This window comes from Hylobates moloch, unplaced genomic scaffold (genome assembly GCF_009828535.3).
Source record: "Hylobates moloch isolate HMO894 unplaced genomic scaffold, HMol_V3 SCAFFOLD_27, whole genome shotgun sequence".
Classification (NCBI taxonomy): Eukaryota; Metazoa; Chordata; class Mammalia; order Primates; family Hylobatidae; genus Hylobates; species Hylobates moloch.
The window spans coordinates 4,820,124-4,840,254 of NW_026652302.1; the positions used below are offsets into that span (position 1 = coordinate 4,820,124).

Consider the following 20,131-nt stretch of genomic DNA (forward strand, 5'->3'; position numbering starts at 1 on the left):
CTAGGTACTCCAGCTACCAACCTGGGAGCCAGCCCCGGCTTCTCTCTCCTTCATCTTCCACATTTAATACGTAAGTAATTTTGACCTTCCTTCAAAACTTATCTCAAATCCATCCAGATCTTTCCATTTCCACGACCACCTACATCCATCTTCTGAACTGGAATACCTGCTAACAAGTGTCTTTACTTTCCTGTTTTCCCCCACCAAACACTCTCGCCTTCACAATCCACAGTCCATTTCTCACACAGCAGCCAGAATGATCTTTCAAAAATGTAATCCCATCATAAGATGTAGTACCTGCTGAAAACCTTCCACTGGCTTTCCCAGTGCTCTTAAGATACAATTTAAAATTCTTAACACAGCTTACAAAAATACTGTGATAGTAAGAAACCAAGACAGAGCGACAGAGTGACAGAGAGAGAGAGACAGAGAGTTGTATTTTGATAGATTAATCAGAAAAGACTTCTCTGAAAAGGCTCCATTTAAACTGAGGAAAAATGTGCAGCCCGCCATACAATGGTGGGTGGAGAAGCATTTAACAGAGGAGAACCTGCATGAACAAGAATCTTGGGGGACAAGTGGAAAAAGTCCACTCTAACTGCAGAGCAGAGTAGCAGAGGTAGGCCACATCTTGTAAACCATAGGAGAAAATGAAGTCTTTAATGAGTATGAAGGCTGGAATAAAATGAAAACACACACAAAAGACATTTTGGAGGAAGGCTTGAAGAATCCAAGAAACTGAATATGTGAGTTAAGAAATGAACCAATCAGCACAGAGTGGAAACAGTGGATAATTAAAAGACAGATGGTGCCAAAGACAGAGAAAGAGAAATGAGTTAAGTTATGGACCAAAAATCCTAAAACTGTAGAGCTAAAATAACCCCTGGAGATCATTTAGCTCCAAACCTCTATACTATAATGAGAATATCTAAGAACAAGCAAAGTTAGTGACCAGCCAAAGGTCATTGAGATAGGCACCAGCATCCATGAGGTTGAGAAGGAAGGCACTATCTAAACACAAATGTTCAGACGGTATTAATTCAAACACATAAGGAAACTTTCAACTCATGGATATTTAAAGAGAAACGCAGGAATTATTCACTGACCACCAGCGTATGTTTGTAGAAAGAACAGGGCAGAAGAAGTCTGGCTATTAGGAGAGTAGCGGATGGCAAGCTATGTCAGAGAGATGATTAAAATTTGATCACATTTTAGTTTTCAATTAACGTAATTCAGTCTCTAAGACACTAATGAAAGCTTGCAAATGAAGAGGTTAGTGTTAATACACTTGCACTTAATCAAATAGCAAATGCTTTCTGAAGTTCTTATCATGACACCCTGAGCCCTAAACAGAAGTGATTATTTTATGAACACATCATGAAAAGTAAATGAAGTCTCCTTCCTTTTTAAGAGAGAAGGTCCTTAACTATAATAACTAAATAAAATATCTCCCCCTTCTAACAAAATGCAATAAGGAAATGAATCTAAAACCCTGTAACAAACTCAGAAGATCATCTGAGCCAACTAAAAAGGTGCATTATTAATGTAGAATAATAACTACACTTTTAGAGACAAATGCTTCCTAGCATTTTTTTCAGTTATAGTAAATTAGGAATTTTCCTCAGCATCATTGGATATTCACTACAAAAGAGAGCCCTGGGTTCACAATCAGGCCTCGTTTCTCAATCCTTTCTTTTCAATAAATTTTTTTCTTTTTCTATAAATCATGCTATTTTTGAAATGGAGGAAATAAAAGGATTGGTACATATTACCCAAAGAAAATTTAAAATAATAAGTAAATTCTCTGAATCTCAGAGGAAGGAAAACAAAGATGCTATGTCAATTCAAGACTAGTATCATAATATGGGAATTAAATAATATTTTTTGAAGAAATCTGTTAAATGAGAATGCCAAAACAAATCAAGAAGAAAAATGATAATAATGATAGCTGTTGCTTGTTGAGTATTTATTAATGTCATTTTAGACACTTTGAATTCATTATCTTTATGAAGTTGGTGATTTTAACCACATTTTGCAGACAAAACTGTGATTGAGAGTTTAAGTAACAACCCAAAACAAGTAGCAACAGGATGAATTTAAGGTCCAGAGCCACGCTTTCTTTCTCTCTGAAATGTAGTTCTTATAATTTTGAAATCTACATGTATGTCTTGGTTGCTTGGTCACTAGAATGTTGAATCAAGTGACTTCTAAGGTCCAATTCTTAAGATTCTCTCATCTTATGAATTATAAGGACTGGCTAGACTAAAACAGAATGAGATTAAATATGGTTTGGTTCAAACAGTATAACTAAGGAAGAAAATAAATTATGATTTTATTTCTCTCTTTAAAAATTCATTTATATCCTGATGAATGAAATCATCGTAATCCCTTCATGAAAAGCTCACCAAGTAGTTTACCACACATTACTCCACCTAAAGAAAGGGAAAATAAGGCTTACATTTTGATAGCCCTTGTGAGATATATGATGGAAAAAAAATCTTTTTTCAATGGCAAAAAAAGAAAGACAATTAGTACATAGAAAAAAACTAGGCTGATATGAGAAAAACCATCTTTAGCACATGACAGAAATAAAAGCTGGCAACCAGATGATGTGAAAACATAGATTCTCACATGTCATGCAGCAGCATGATCAACAGCCCAGTTTTGCTGGGTGAAATAAGGTATTTTCCTTCTTAATAAAGTCCATTGAGTTATGTTTTTCTATTACACGTATGTGACAGAATGCTAACTGCTAAGCTGAACTTCTTATGCAAATGTAAGCTGAGAAACCAAGATGTTCTCAGTCAAGAAAAAAACCCTCTGAAAGTGTTTTTATCTAGTACCTAGGAGAAACCAAATATGGCAAGCCAAACACCTTAATAAAATGTTACCTGTACCGGTATATTAATTGCTTCTTCTTCACATTCTTTCTTGTATTTCCTTGGGAGTGTCTCTACCTCACGGATGGCATCTATAGTGACTTGCTGAGGTAGCACCTCAAACAAAGATGTTAAATACATAATTATGGATTTCTTGTCAGGAAGCTGAACGGCAACATCTAAAAGTGGAAGAATATAAGAACCAGCTTAAATTAGGTGTCCAAAATATGTGAATTGCTCAATATTAGATATAAAATAACTCTCCTTAGTACCCATAAACAATACCTAATATATAATCTTTGCAATACCAGTAAATTGCCACTTCATAATATATGAGACAAAGGCAAAAGGGATTACTTATTTTTGTTCAGTATCTCATTTTTTCAAGTTTTCCCTAAAAGCCTCCCCAAAATGGCCAAAGATAAGCTACCATATGTTACCATTTAAGATAAAGATACAGACTTTATTCATACTATGAAAATAAGTCTAGAATTCAATCCTGCAACATTTATAACTAAAGTCTTTACATCATATGCAAGAAGCTTACATAAAAATGCATTTTAATGGACTAACCAGATACTGAATTTATCTAATAATTACATTTTCTTAAAACTTTAACTCTTACTTAATTTAGATTAACTATTGTCCAGTGCTGTAGTTAAATTTCTACCAAAAAGATCCTACAAATTGCTAAGTACGAAAGTATTAATAACTGTCAGTAATAAAATGACTTGCACCTATACTCCAAAAAGGAAAAGGTTCTTCAAGTCTCATAATTCATTTTAAAAAGGACAAAGAAATACTGCTTTTCAAGAATGCAAAATTGTAAAGCAATATCAAGGTTGAAATTAAACACTGAACAATACCTTCAGGATCTAACAGCTTTTCAATTCCCAAATAAGTCTGAGCCTTGCTGAAGGCATGTTCAAGTCTCTCAATGGGTGACATTTTGACAACTTTATCCCAGCTGAAGAGATCAGGTCTGAAAACCATGCAAATAAAATGCAGTGAAGAGAAAATATGTGGAAACAAAGTAGGCATCGTTATAATCGAATACATTTTAGTTTTAGATTATTTTTATTTGTGAGGTTTTTTTGAGTTTATTTTTATATCCCAAAGGCTTGTCAAATATATACTTGAAATTAATTCACAAATATGAAAATAACAGATAATACTTTCCAAGGATCTTGTATTAGCTAAATAGGACTGCTATTTTCTGTGGTAACCATTAAGACTATAAGTAGTATATAATATTTCCCAAGGAGTAGAAGAAGAAAAGGGGGTAAGGGGAAACCTATCGATACAAAAAGAGATAAGATAGTAAAAAAACAGAAAAGAGAAATAAGCAGCTCACACTATGTGGTAAAAATGAATCTAAATATATAAATCATCACAATCAATGTTAATGGACTAAATTCTTCAATTAAAAGATCAAGATTAGCAGAACACAAAATCCAGCTCTCATCTGTTCTCAGGATATTCCTAAAACAAAAGCCTTGGAAGAGTTTCCCTCCAATCCCCCGCTTCTATGCTACTATATTGTCTAGCACTGTATTTCATTTCTATCTTGATTTTCTCTTAATCTCACAAATTGGACATTATTGTTGCTTTGACTTATCCAAAAGTTAATCCTTTTCTTTATTCTGTGTCTGTTCTTGCATGTTAGACCCATCCACCTTCTGAGATGCACTTCCCCCACTTCCCTCCCTGAATTCATCTCCCACTACTCCCCCAACTCAGGTCACTGCAGCCACTGGCCTCTCCTATGCCAGGTGCCTCCTCTGCGCTTGTCTGATGTATTTGCCTTCAGTGTGTGTACTATTTCTATATACTACACAACTTTATTATTGTCTGTCTCCCTCTGTTGGAACATAAGCTCCAGGAGAACTAAGATTTTTTGCCTGTTTTGTTCTCTGCTGTATACCCTGTGTCTAGCACATAACACCCCACACATATTTGTTGAATCAATTAATTAATAAATGGAAAGGCATATTGGCTAAAATTCTACAGTTTCTTGATAAAAATCCCTTAACCAACCAGAAACCTAGGGCAATCTCCTTAAACTAACAAAGGAGGAGTGGGTGAATACTGGCAGGGAGGGATTCTTTAACCTCATAAAAAGTGTACCAAAAAAGCTACAAAAAATATCATTCTTATGGTAAAACACTAAAAGCACTCCTTTTGTTATCAACAACAAAAATTCTACCCACTATCACCAATTCAAATCAACATTGCATTGAAGGACAAGGCACAACAGAGAACAAAAAAGAAAACAGAAGAAATAAAAGGATCATAATTCTAGGACATTCTAATCCCTCCTCCCCCAAAAAACCTACAATCTGCAGGGACAAACTCACTAAAATTTGTAAGAACTGATTACGTTTCCAGATATAAGATGCAGAAAAGTCTATTGCACTTTTACATACCAGCAAAAAAACATAGAGGAAATGAAACTTGAGAAAAGTAATCACTTACAACAACAATAAAACATAACAAATTTTGCCTTTGGCATTTAAATCCCTGATCCATGTAGAAATTATTTTTTTTTTTTAGTGTGGTGAAGTAAAGATCCAATGCATGTATTTATATATGGGTAATCAATTGTCCAAACCATCTATTAATCTGCAATGTCAGCTCAAGCATATATCAGATTTTCCTGTGTAATGGAGCAATTTCTGAGTTCTTAATTTTATTAGGTTGAACCATATGAAAACACCATTCTTATATAGCAAAAACACTCACGTATTGGCAATTTCATATGGTTCAGCTTATATGGGTGTGTATATTGATAGTACTGCATAGTCTTAATTAATATAGCTTCATAGTTTTGGTTTCTTTTTGGAAAGTATTTCAGCCCGGTTCTTCAGAAGTCTACTGGCTATTCTTGGGCCTCGTCTTTTATATAATTAGAATCTGTTCACAAGTTTCATTAAAGACAATTTGGCTATTTTTAATTGGGAATGCATTGAATTTACAGTTTTACTTTCGGTATGAGAAGAAAAGCTAACACAATGTTTTTGTATACATTCTCAGTGCTGAATGAGTGGGGTTGAACTATGTGAATTATTTCATATTTTTTAAATTCATAAATATGCAGGAGAAACGATGGACCTTGTATTGTGGCATTTAAGTCCTAAGGAAATAAAAACTTGATGGGTAGTTTTCTTCCGTGATTTTTTTTTTTTTTTTTTGAGACGTAGTCTCGCTCTGTCGCCCAGGCTGGAGTGCAGTGGCGCAATCTCCGCTCCCTGCAAGCTCCGCCCCCTGGGCTCACGTCATTCTCCTGCCTCAGCCTCCCGAGTAGCTGGGACTACACGCAAGCGCCACAACGCCCGGCTAATTTTTGTATTTTTAGTAGAGATGGGGTTTCACCGTGTTAGCCACGATGGTCTCCATCTCCTGACCTCGTGATCCGCCCCCCTCGGCCTCCTAAAGTGCTGGGATTACAGGCGTGAGCCACCGCGCCCAGCTGGTATTTCTTTTCTTAAACTTTTGGTAGAACATGTGCAGAAAGGAGAGCAGTGGGACTGGAGAAGGGGCTTCAGGGAGTAGTGGTGGCAGCAAAGGGACAGAGAGGAGACACGAATTTGTAAAGCCCACTTCTAGACAGAGTAATGTCTCACTTATGTCGGTGGAGGACAGCATTAAAGGCGAGTCCATCTGTCCAGCTGGTGGTGAAGTTGAGGACATTGACTTGGCTGTAGGGCCTGGTGGTCTGACGCACCCAGCTGAGCAGGATCTTCTCACTGTTCGTCTGCTGCAGGTCCGACATGACATCCTTCATGACATCTTTCACCTATGTAAGGGAAACCAGGCCTGTTTATAACTAATACTTCAATAATTTACTTCAATTTACTTCATTGAAGTCCTTGAAAAAGCAATATTGCACTAATTAACCATTATGGATCAGGTAACTGGCATTCATTTTACTTCAGATTTTTCTGTAGACACTGGAGCAATACATTTTAACAGTGATTATTTTGGGGGACTAGAATTTCAGGTGATTTTTAACCTCACTTTTATACATTACTGTATTTTCTGTATCTTAAGCAACACTTGTACTATGTTTGGTTACAATGAACATAACTTTCATAGTCATAGAAAGTCACATTTTAACTATGTTTACAAAGACCTTTTCAATTAAAAAAATTTTATTTTCTACAAAAATGAGAAAGGAAAAACTTTTGAGTGACTACAAAATAAAGTATCTTTCCTGATTGCAATCACAATTATACTCTAGAACTAACATTTTATATTATTATTCTAAATTACTAAATATGTTTTATGAAAGTGCTCAAAGAATGACATAGATCTATCTAAGGGACACAGGAGCCAATTTAAGGGGCTCACACTGGCCAAATCCAGGATGACTTGAACACTGAAATTAGTACTAGTAAAAGATTATAAACCTATGCAAATGTCGATGAATCTATACTGATAGACAAATGAATAAATGAATGAAGAGAGAGATAAGATAGAGAAACAAGAAACAAGGGGAAGCTCTTCCTTACAAGTAGAAAGCCAACTAATGTAGAAAGATTAATGAAATTAGAAAATAATTGTCTATCAAGCATCATAATAATAGCTGGTCCAGGCAAAAATTATGAATCGGTGCTAAAACTAATGAATAAAAGTTTGATAAAAACTAAATATTTATACAGTCTCAAAGTATATCCCCACCTGATACTTTTAATAACAAAGGGTAGTCAATTTACAGGGAAGAAACTTGGTAAATACCACCTTAGCCAAACAATCAAAGTTAACACTGCCAGAAAAAGAACTAATAGACATCACCTGTCCCCGATATGATGCACTAAGAAGAACTCACGTCACTTTTGTGACGTCCCTGACAAAAGTGAACAACCTGAACTTAATCATAAGGAAAGCTCAGCCAAGCCCAAGCCCACTGAGAGAGACATTCTACAAAATAACTGGCCAGCACTCTTCAAAAATATCAATATCATGAAATACAAAGACTCAAAAACTTACAGATTAAAGAGGACTAAAGAGACATGAAAAATAAATGTAGTGCATGATCTCGGATTTTCTTTTGCTACTAAGGATATTATTGGGACAACTGACAAAATCTTAAGATCTGTGGATTACATAATTGTATTATTTCAATGTTATTTTCTTGATTTTAATAATTATATATTAAGTTTTCATATTTAATAATCAATAAATGGCATTTTAAATATCAATATTTTACAATTCATATTATTATACCAATATGCTACTGTGTTTACATAAGAGAGTCCTTGTTTTTAGGAGAGTGCCATGGTTTTAGAAAATACACACTAAATATTTTAGGCAGATTGGGAGAGAGTACAAATGAAATATAGACAACTGGTAACATTTAGGAAATGTGAGTGAAAGGTACTTGGGAATTCTTTGAACTATTCCTGCAACTTTTCTAGATATGAAATTATGTCAATTTTTAAAACTTAACATAAGAAAGGTAGGTACTTTTTTTCCTGTGCCAGGAAAATAGGGCATTTTGTCAGCCTCTTCCACTGAAAATTGTTATGAGTTGAATTATGTTCTCTAAAATTAATATGCTGAAGTCCTAACCCTCAGTACTTCAGAGAGGGGCTCTATTTGGAAATAAGGTCTTGCAGATGTCACTAGTTAGAATGAGGTCATACAGGAGTAAGGTGGGCCCTAAATCCAATATGGCTGATGTCCTTACAAGAAGAGGAAATTTAACAGATATGCACACAGGGAGAACACCACGTCAACACTGGAGCTATGTTATCACAGGCCAAGGAACTGCAAAGATTGCAGACAAACCACCAGAATTTGGGAGCAAGGCCTAGATCAGAGTCTCCCTCAGAGCCCTCAGGAAAAACCAACCCTGCTGATGCCTTGATCTTGGACTTCCACCCTCCAGAACTGGGAGACAACAAATTTCTGTTGTTCAAGCCAAACAGCTTGTGGTACTTGGTTACGGCAGCCTTAAGAAACTAAAAGACAAACAATACATTTTCCATCTCTATTAAAAAGTGACTGGAAATTTCCCCACCTGCCAGTGCAAAATGATGCTCCAAAGTAACCCCAAAGTCAGTTTATGATTTCCATCCACAATGTCAGTTCCCCCTATATTCACTAATTCCACCTATTAAGACAAAACAAAAAACAAAAACAAAAACACTTTTAAGACAATTTCTTCACAGAACTCCACAGGTTTTTATTTTAGCACATTTGGACAGCAGTATAAGTGAGAGATAAGAGAAATTTCATTGAGGTAAGCTTAAATCTCAAAAATGTATTATTTATACCACAGATCAATATAGCCCTCAGAAAAAGCACATGACCGTTTCTTCACTCACAGAAAAAGTTCAACATTTCGCATAAGAAAAAATGTTTGCCAGAATCGGTGGATGCCAATGCATCAAGCAGTTGGTGAGTTTCACAATAAATAATGCAGATGGCAGCACAGACCCCCAAAACTCACATTACACGCTTACATTGTTCTGATGTAAAACCTGCAGCACTCTGTTGACGTTATTTAAGGCATGTACCCTTGTGGAACCACGTTCCTTTGGCTGGAAAATAAAATACAAAAGCAAGTAAAACTGATTGTCCCTTCATATGCCTGACTAACACTAACATTGAGATATACATAGAAGTGCAGCTCAGCGTGCAGGGCCCCTCAGAGGCAGGAGCTCTGGCTGAGGTCTCAGGTTACCACCCTGGAAGCTGGTGTTTACAGTATGAAAATCCTCCACTAACAACATCTTAAGATACCAGTTCCCTAACTTGCATGCACATTGAAATCTCGTAGGTAGCTTCATAAAAACACCAATCCCTCTGTCCAACCCCACCTCCAAAGAGTGTGGCTTAATGGGTCTAGAGTGTGGTCTGGACTTGGGATTTTTAAAAGATTGCCTGTAGTTCTAATGTGCAGACAAGTTTGGAAACCAGTGCTCTATGAACAAAGCTTCCTTTCTCTCAACTGGTCTGGCTGCAGAAGGATTTTAGAGAAATTGTGTCCTCTTTATTCTGCACAGATGTGAACAGAGCAAGGAGGATTCAGAGGCACCATCCCAGGCTCCAGGTAGCATTGCAAGAGCCCTCGGAAGGCAGGGAATTCCCATCTGGGGAAAGATAACCTATGCAGCTTCTTTCTACTTCACTGGCCAGGGAACCTTATCTGAGACAGGGATCAGCCTGTCTAACAGTTGTCTACCCACCACCTGGAGGGCAGAGGGAGAGAATGACATCCCACACTTCTGCAAGAAAGAAATTCATCTTCAGGAGTACATCTGTCTGTACTATGATAGTAATTCTACCTCTAGACTTAACATTTGTTCCCATAAATGCATCCTCGTCATTGGCAGTTTTTTCTGCATGAGTTTGGAGTACCCTACACATAAAATAATAGAGTTGTATTTAAAAAATAAATCAACAAAATATAATCCTGAAAATCTGAATAAAAAATAGATGTCACAGTTTTTAACAACTTTTTTTTTTTTTTTTTTTGAGACGGAGTCTCGCTCTGTTGCCCAGGCTGGAGTGCAGTGGCGCAATCTCGGCTCACTGCAACCTCCACCTCCTGGGTTCAAGCAATTCTCCTGGCCTCAGCTTCTTGAGTACCTGGGATTACAGGCACATGCTGCCACGCCCAGCTAATTTTTTGTATTTTAGTAGAGATGGGGTTTCACCATGTTGCCCAGGCTGGTCTCGAACTGCTGACTTCGAGCAATCCGCCCACCTCGGCTTCCCAAAGTGCTAGGATTACAGGCGTGAGCTACCACGCCCAGCCTTAACAACTATTTTAAAAAATATTTAACTTTTAAATGTGTTTGTCTCCAGACTCTACTGTTCCAAACATTGTGTCCTCTCTATAAATCCATTCTTTTTTGTAACTCTCTCATCCTGGGCTGTCTCAGAGCAATAAACATTTAAGGTAATTTTATCTTCAATAAAAACAGAGCCCTCATAAGAGCCAAAATGTTGTTGTATCAAAGCACTCATTAAAATGCTTTGTTAAAAATGTTCTCAATTTCAGCCTTTACATTTGAACGTAAAGTAAAATGGATACTTTCACTTTAATGGGTACCACAGTGGGTCATCAAGTATCAGTAATGACTGGAGCCTCCATTGTTTACAAAGATGACTTGCTCACCAGTGATGTTCCTGTGAGGCCTTCTAGAAGATCCAATAGCTTCCTTCCATCTTTGAGGTCTGTGAACATATCATTGATGGGTGGTTTCCCACTCTGTAAAAGAAAAACACAAATAAAATATGGGGTATGCCAACAGCAGAAACTCCATATATACCTGGCAAATAAATGAGTGGCTTCATTTTTTGTTCAATTAAAATGTTGTGGATGATCTGCAGACTATCCAAATTTGTCTTTTGGGGTTTTTAATTTTTTTTTTTTTTTGAGACAGAGTCTCACTCTGTCGCCCAGGCTGGAGTGCAGCGGCGTGATCTCGGCTCACTGCAACCTCCACCTCCAGGGTTCACGCCATTCTCCTGCCTCAGCCTCCCGAGTAGCTGGGACTACAGGCACCCGCCACCGTGCCCAGCGGATTTTTTATATTTTTAGTAGAGATGGGGTTTTACCATGTTAGCCAGGATGGTCTCAATCTCCTGACCTCATGATCCGCCCACCTCGGCCTCCCAAAGTGCTGGGATTACAGGTGTGAGCCACCGCTCCCGGCCCAAATTTGTCTTTTATAGAAAGAACAAGTACAAATACAGAAATTTTCAAATCCCATAAAGAATATTTTAAGCTGAAATAAATTGCATTTTTCCTTACAAAGAAAGCAAATCAAGCTGTTATTAACATTGATAGGCCTTCAGGCATCATGGTTCATGCCTGTAATTCCAGCACTTGGGAGGCCGAGGCAAGCTCAGGAGTTTGAGACCAGCCTGGCCAATATGGTGAAACCTCATCTCTAGTAACAATACAAAAATTAGCTGAGCATGGTGGTAGGCACCTGCAATCCCAACTACTTGGGAGGCTGAGGCAGGAGAATTGCTTGAACCCAGGAGGTGAAGGTTGCAGTAAGCCAAGATCGTGCCACTGCAGTCCAGCCTGGGCAACATAGCAAGACTCCATCTCAAAAAAAAAAACAAAACTACAAAGTCTGGACATAATTTCACACAAATATACAGTAAAGTGGAAGAAAGAACAATGAACGACAAAATAATAGGCCTTGAGTATGGTATATGTTCCTGAGAAAGCAATGATAAGGAGATGCATTAAAATGTAAATGAGCCTACAACATCTGGGTGCAGAGGCCAACTAAAAGTATGAGGACTGTCACTTCATCACTGCATCTCACATCACGGTATGACAATGTCTTCCAGCCTTTCCATTATGGGAGCACGTGATTTGGTCATCAATTTCAGGGCTGAAGTGTTCAGTCTGTATTTCTGGTTATTAATTTCTTAACACTTAAGGCACTTTGGGCTTAACAATTTAATACTTTTTGTGCTTAAAACTAGTACCAGTCCAAGATTTTAACTGATAAAGCTTATAGAATTCCTAAACTCTTGTCCCGGATAAATAGCATCAACTCCTACAGATAATCCTGCTCTAGTGTCTGATGCCAGAAAATCTCACTCCATTCACTGTAAGTTTGGTAGATCCTTGCCTGTCTGTGATACGATGAATTATTATGCAATGGGGTGATCACCGCATAGAAAATCAGGAAGCCTCGGCTTTAAGTCCAGTTTGACCATTAACTACCTGGTGAACCTGGCTCAGCTACCTAACCTTTTAAATCAAAAGTCACTGTAAAGATCAAATAATAGAATATTATAAGAAAATGCCCTGAGAACTATAGAATACAATGTAATATTTAATAAATGTTGTATTATCTTGTATCAAATTACTGCCTTGTATAATAAAATCTCCACAAAGATTAACAGTCCCACTTCCTGTCAATAATAGATATTTTTTAACCAATACTTCTTTTACCTTCTTCATTTCTCACTTTAAAAAATACATACATATCATTCATATGAAGCAAAACTTTACTCTGAGTTTGAAATGGAGGAGAGGGAAGAAGGAGCCATTCTGAAGTTTCCTAAAATTTGGCATTACTCCTTCCTTCCTTCCTTCCCTCGTGATTCCTTATCTGTTTTTATTGTGCGTGTGTGTGTGTCTGTGTATGCACACGTGCATGTGCCTGAAGAGACCTGAATTACAAAGATGAATAAAGATTCCACATTTCTGCACACTCAACAGCTTACCATTCAGTGGAAGAGATACTCTTTTTTAGAAAATAATAATTACAGTGCGATGTGTAAGGTCTGGAATAGAAAAGTGTGCTAGTGCTATAGGAGCATACAGGAGAGAGAGACCCCAAGACCACTGCAAGCCAGGGAGTGGGCAAAGGCTTCAGACAGGAGTTGACCCTTGAACTAGACTTTATTTAGTTTTTTACAAGGCATAATTTACTTATCTTTTTAAAAATTTAGATTCAGGGAGTTCATATGCAGGTTTGTTACATGGGTACGTTGTGTGACACTGAGGTTTGGGTCTCGAATGATCCCATTGCCCAAGTAGTGAACCCAGTACCCAGTAGGTAGTTTTTCAACTCTTGTTCCCTTCCCTCTATCTGTTTTTAAATAAGTATTCGGTATAGCCAACTCATAATTTTTAGATGTGCCTTTTTCATTGTTCATATACTCCAGATGAGGGAAAGTGCAGTAAAGTTTTCACCACAGAATCAGTAAAGAATAGATTGTTACTTATTCATATCTGAAACAAAGCTGCTTTTCTGTTCCCAGCTGCATTTTTCACAGGCAGCGATGGATTCAGGGACAAAGAGATTTTCTCCATCAATCAAAATAATACAGAGATGTGCAAGATGCAGGGGCCACTTTCCAGAGGCAGAGCTTCAGGAAGCCGGGTAAGGGGTAATTTCCCCTTGAGGGGAAAGTCCCCTGAGGACTTGCTACCCACTGTCATTAAAAGCAATGGGTAGAAGTGGCCTTTGTCACCTGCCTACCTCTAATCCCCCTCCCCCACCCAACCAGAAGTACAGTTCTGCAAAATAGCCAACAAATAACCAAATTCACTTTCAGGTCTTAGGCATAGCAAAAATATATCATATAGGTAAAGCGCATGGGAGAAACAAATGGGGTTATATAGGCATAGAAAGGATCTTAGAAAATACTGATGATGGCAAGGGCAGCTAATATAACACCTGGGCAGCCTGTAACCATTCTCAAATCCACTCTCCACTTTCCAAAAAATAATATAATATAAAACAACTGGCTGGGCGTGGTGGCTTATGTCTATAATCCCAGCACTTTGGAAGGCCAAGGCGAGAGGATCACTTCAGCAGGAATTCAAGACCAGCCTGGCCAACATGGCAAAACCCCATCTCTACTAAAACTACAAAAATTGGCTGGGTGTGGTGGCACACACCTGTAATCCCAGCTACTTGGGAGACTGAGGCAGGAAAATTGCACTACAACCTAGGCAACACAGCAAGACTCTGTCTCAAAAAAACAAACAACAACAACACCAAAAAAAAAAAAAAAAAACAGCATTATATAAAAGAAATATAGGCCAGGCACAATGGCTCATGCCTGTAATCCCAGCACTTTGGGAGGCCGAGGCAGGTGGACCACGACGTCAGGAGATCGAGACCACCCTGGCTAACACAGTGAAACCCCATCTCTACCAAAAATACAAAAAAAAAAAAAATTTGCCGGGCATGGTGGCGGGCGCCTGTAGTCCAAGCTACTTGGGAGGCTGAGGCAGGAGAATGGTGGGAACCCGGGAGGCGGAGTTTGCAGTGAGCCAAGATCGCGCCACTGCACTCCAGCCTGGGTGACAGAGTGAGACTCCGTCTCAAAAAAAAAAAAAAAAGAACTGTAAATATTTATTCATATTATAAATAATTATGGATGACCATCAATGACCTCATCTGTAAACAAGAGGCCTCTTATTGGCCATAGAATTTTGGGCAAGTTACTTGGCCTTTCTGCATCTATTTGTTTACCTGTTAAAAACTAAGATGACAGATGTTCATTAAATGGTTGATGTGACTATATTACAAGCATAACTTTAGTGTTTTCTATTGGCAGAAAAGTGTAGTAAAATATCAGCAATATCTGAAAGGACTGAGACAACAACTAAGCACTTCTTCATCTCGGGCAGGAAGGCAAAAGCAGGCCCTGAACATGAGAACATGGTAGTGTCAATTCACAGAGAAAGATCTCACAAGTCTCAGGTTTCATTAATATGTCATATGATGACCTGCAGGAACATATCTCATCAAAAACAATTAACTACCTTTTGTTGTAAAGTAAAAGCAGCCATAGACAATACATAAACAAATAAACCAATTGGAATGACTACCTTCCAATAAAACTTTATTTGTAGACACTAAAATTTGAATTTCACATAATTCCCACGTCACAAAATATTACTCTTCTTTTGATTTTTTTGCAACCACCTAAAACTGTAAAAACCATTCTTAGCTCATAGGCCATACAGAAACAGGCATTAGAAATATGAAATGTTCTCAGACATAATGATAGCAAGCATTTACTATGTATCAGATATGTTCTAAGAGACTTATAAAGATTTAGTTGTATTATTTAGATGTATTATTTATTTCCTTTTAATAGTATTTCGAGAAAAACAGCATCATCTTCTTCATTCTACAGGTGAAGAAACTGATGTGGAGGTGACTTAACAAATGAGAGGCAGAACCAGGATCTGATACCACATAGATTTAGGATCTGGCCCCAAATCTATGCTTTCAACATCTGTGCTATACTGCTACTAAAATTATGAAGGCACAGGACTAGGACAGATAGGGAAGAAAATATTTCATCACTGGACTGGGATATGTAGGGAAAAAAATATTTAATCACTGGAGTGGGTGGGATATATTTAGTAGCCTCCCAAAGAGAGCAACAAGATATATACTATATTTTGATGAATTCAAAATTCAGACTATTTTTTCCTAGTACCCACTTTAAAGCGTGTCTGGTGCTTTGGTATCACAAGCTGTAAACTTGGGATCCACTCTGCGAAACAGCTTGGAAATGTCAGAAGTCATCTATGAATAAAAATAAAAACTGATTCATCCTGACAGTTAACCTCTTATTTTGATTTTGAACTCTTTGCAAAGACTCATTTGCAGAGACTTCTCTGACAAAGAGAATACAGTTGAATAATGCATTTGGACAAATATTTAGTGAATACCTCCTTTGTGCTTGGCCCTGCAGAAATGCCAAGTTCAGGTCATTCTCCTTATTCTCAAGAGAGTTTCCATAGTTTTTCAATAAATACAAAATGGTATAAATGAGCAGTCTTGAACTTGAAGGGTATATAAGCCTTGGGTCACATTTAACTTTAAAAAAATTAAACAACCACATGACACGACTCTAGATGACAGATACTACAGCCCTGGTGTGGCCAGCTTTGGCCGTCCCCAAGTCTCATCTCCCTCTACCATCACCATTTTGACAAGTGAGACCAGCATTCATACTTGCAGCTGGGACACTACTGCTGCTGGATTTTAAAATGTTAGAGCACAAAGGCAAACGGTCATCACAATGCACGGAGAGAAGCCAGGGGGGTCTAGAGGGGAGCAGGGGCTGCAAACAACTGCAGTGATGACACATTTGAGGGAAGCAAACCTGATGGGCCCCAGGCACATCTGGAGAATCACCTGGCTCTGCAGGCTCAAGTGGCAGCTCCTGCTCAGTTCTAGCTAAGGGCGGCCATATGGGAATTCAGGTTCACTGTGGGCAGAACTTCTCATTTTTAAAAAGAAGATGGAAATCTGAATTTATATGTATAATCTCCTGATAACTGTAATTTCCTAAAACACTGTGCTAAACAAATAGATCTTGTCTACAGGCACACCAGGTCATAGGGTAACCAATGAGCAATTTCTGCATAGAGCATGACCACATATAGGTGAAATATAGGATTAATCAAAGAGGAATGCCTTAAGGAACTGGTCAACTCTGGAGAAAGGCCACACACAAATATGCACGCATACACACACACACACACACACACACACACATCCACGGACTACAGAATATGATTAATTGCAAATACATCATATGTCAAGAAATAATGACTCTTGCTCAGGCCAAAAACAAAGGAGTCATTCCTGATTCATTTCCTTTCACTTCTCCACCTCTAACCCACCCACAAGCCCTGTGCTTCCACTTCCAAAAACACATCCCAAACATGACCACTTCTTACCATGGTCATTGTGTCAACTCTAGCCCAAACCGCCATTATCTACTGCCTGAACTCCAGCTCCAGCCAACTGATCTCTTTGCTTCTACGTAAGAGCCAGAATAATTCCAGTTTTAATGTGCAGACCACATTGTGTCATTTCCCTGATTTACCCTAATGGGCGTCCATTACAGGCAAATCCAATCCAAACTCCAAATAAAAATCTTGTGAGATCTGGTCCCACCCTCTCTCTGATCTGATACTGTATTATTCTTACCCTACTTCAAAACTCCCAAAGCACAATTATTAATATTTCTATCACAGATCATGTTTTTCAGCAACAGTGGTAGTAATAGAAAAAAATCGATAAAAAATTGAATAAGAAAGTAAGATTTAGAAAGTGCAGTTTGGATTTCTTAAAAGAGTGAAATTCTAAATCTTTGTATCAATAACAAATCAGAAGCAGAATTGGGCCTTAGATTTTCCAGTAGAGAGATAGATCAGTGCCTACTTTCTGTCATACAGTATGTGAAAACCAAGGCTGGTGAAAGCAGCTCTTGACTTCACGGCACTCAGACTCCAAATACAGTCATGAGTCACTTAAGGGCAGGGATACATTCAGAGAAATGCATCCTTAGGTGATTTCATCATTGTGCAAACATCATAGAGTATATTTACACAAACCGAGATGGAATAGCCTACAACATACCTAGGCTAGATGGTATAGCATATCACTCCTAGGCTACAAACCTATGGAGCATGCTACTGTACTGAATAATGCAGGCAACTGTAACACATGGTAAGTATTTATGTATCTAAACACAGAAAAGGTACAGTCAAAATATGATACAAAAGATTTTAGGCTGGATACAGTGGCTCATGCCTATAATCCCAGCACTTTGGGAGGCCGAAGCGGGTGGATCACCTGAGGTTGGGAGTTGGAGACCAGCCTGGCCAACATGGTGAAACCCTGTCTCTCCTAAAACATAAAAATTAGCTGGTTGTGGTGGTGCACATCTGTAATCCCAGCTACGCAGGAGGCTGAGGCAGAAGAATCGCTTGAACCTGGGAGGCAGAAGTTGCAGTGAACCAAGACTGCGCCACTGCACTCCAGCCTGGGCAACAGAGAGAGACTCCATCTCAAAAGAAAAAAAAGAAAAGATATAGTACACCTGTATAGGACACTTAACATGAATGGCACTTACAGGACTAGAAATTGCTCTGGGTGAGTGGTAAATGAATGTGAAGGTCTAGGACATTACTGTATACTACTGTTGACCTTATAAACACTGTACACTTAGGCTACACTAAATTTATTTTTAAAATATTTTTCTTTCTTCAATAATAAACCTTAGATTACAGTAACATTTTTACTTTATAAACTTTTCAATTTCTTTAACTTTTTGACTCTTTGATAATAACACAGCTTAAAACACAAACACATCACACATCTGTGCAAGAACATTCTGTTTCATTTTGTCCTTATTCTATAAGCCTTTTTCAATTTTTAAAACTGTATTGTTTTAGTTTTTAAACTTTTTTGTCAAAAACTAAGACACAAACATACACATTAGCCTAGGCCTACACAGGGTCAGGATCAACAATATCACTGTCTTCCACCTCCAGATCTTGTCCTACTGGAAGGTCTTCAGGGGCAATAACACACTTGGAGCTGTCATCTCCTATACTGATGCCTTCTTCTGGGACACCTCCTGAAGGAACTGCCTGAGGCTGTTTTATAGTTAATTTTTTTCTTTTTTTAATGAGTAGAAGGAGTACCCTCTAAAATAATGGACCAGACACAATGGCTCACACCTGCAATCCCAGCACTTTGAGAGGCCAAGGTGGGCAGATCATGAGGTCACGAGTTCGAGACCACCCTGCCAATATGGTGAAATCTCGTCTCTACTAAAAATACAAAAATTAGCCAGTCATGGTGGCACATGCCTGTAATCCCAGCTACTCAGGAAGCTGAGGCAGAAGAATCACTTGAACAGGGGAGATAGAGGTTGCCGTGAGCCATAATTGTACTACTGCACTTCAGCCTGGCCAACAGAGCAAGATTCCATCTCAAAATAAATAAATAAATAAAATAATGATAAAATTATAATAAATACATAAACCAGTAACATAGTTGTTGGTTATAACTACCAAGTATTATGTACTGTACATAATTGTACGTGCTAGACATTTCTACGACTGGCAGCACAGTAGGTTTCTTTACAACAGCATCACCACAAATACCTGATGATACGGTTTGGCTGTGTCCCCACCCAAATCTCGAATTGTAGCTCCTATAATTCCCACATGTCATGGGAGAAACCCAGTGGGAGATAAGTGAATCATGGGGGCGGGTCTTTCCTGTGCTGTTCTCACGATAGTAAACAAGTCTCATGAGATCTGATGGTTAGTTCCCTGCAATGCTCTCTCTCTTGCCTGCCACCATGCAAGACGTGACTTTGCTCCTCCTTTGCTTCTCACTGTGGCCTCCCCAGCCATGTGGAACTATGGGTCAATTAAACCTCTTTCCTTTATAAATTACCCAGTCTCGAGTATGTCTTTAGTAGCAGCATAAGAACAGACTAATACACTTGAGTAAATGGCGCTGTGCTATGCCCTTATAACAGTTACAGCATCACTAAGCTATGGGAATTTTTCAGCTCCATAATCATCTTCTGGGACCACCATCATATATGTGGTCCATCAATGACTGAAACATCTTTATGCGACACATGACTGTAGATTTAAGCAAAAAACAGTACTAACATAATATGGCAAACACGTTAAGGTGAATTTGCAAATCTAGCTTGGTGCTGCCAAAATTGTACAAAGAAACAGATATAGCAGGGAGACAGAATCCGTCCTATGACTTACCTAAACCCATTATAAGCAATCAAGTTATAACTACATATAATAAAAACAGTTGGAAGATAACAGATTTTAAATGCTTTCAAAAGTAACATGTCTGCTGAGTGTCATCTTACAAACGAATAACAAATTTGAGCCCTTTGACACTGATTATTTATTATTTATTTACACCCTATTTCTTTTTTTTTTTTTTTTTTTTTTTTTT

At 38.1% G+C, this 20,131-nt stretch overlaps 1 protein-coding gene across 6 annotated transcripts in view; it reads right to left on the reverse strand.

Annotated features, from left to right (window-relative positions):
• The window catches only part of LOC116463082 (utrophin), a 565,754-nt gene that overhangs the window by 424,246 nt on the left and 121,377 nt on the right, over positions 1-20,131 (reverse strand). For 4 of the 6 annotated variants that reach the window (XM_032146038.2, XM_058434475.1, XM_032146040.2 and 1 more), the window contains exons 3-8: positions 11,008-11,100; positions 9,347-9,424; positions 8,902-8,994; positions 6,503-6,675; positions 3,746-3,861; positions 2,892-3,058 (exon numbers count right to left, since the gene is read on the reverse strand). In XM_032146038.2, the coding sequence (XP_032001929.1) occupies positions 2,892-3,058; positions 3,746-3,861; positions 6,503-6,675; positions 8,902-8,994; positions 9,347-9,424; positions 11,008-11,100 (720 nt within the window). The remainder of the gene's footprint in view (positions 1-2,891; positions 3,059-3,745; positions 3,862-6,502; positions 6,676-8,901; positions 8,995-9,346; positions 9,425-11,007; positions 11,101-20,131) is intronic. The other 2 variants (XM_032146039.2, XM_032146037.2) reach the window with 1 other exon arrangement.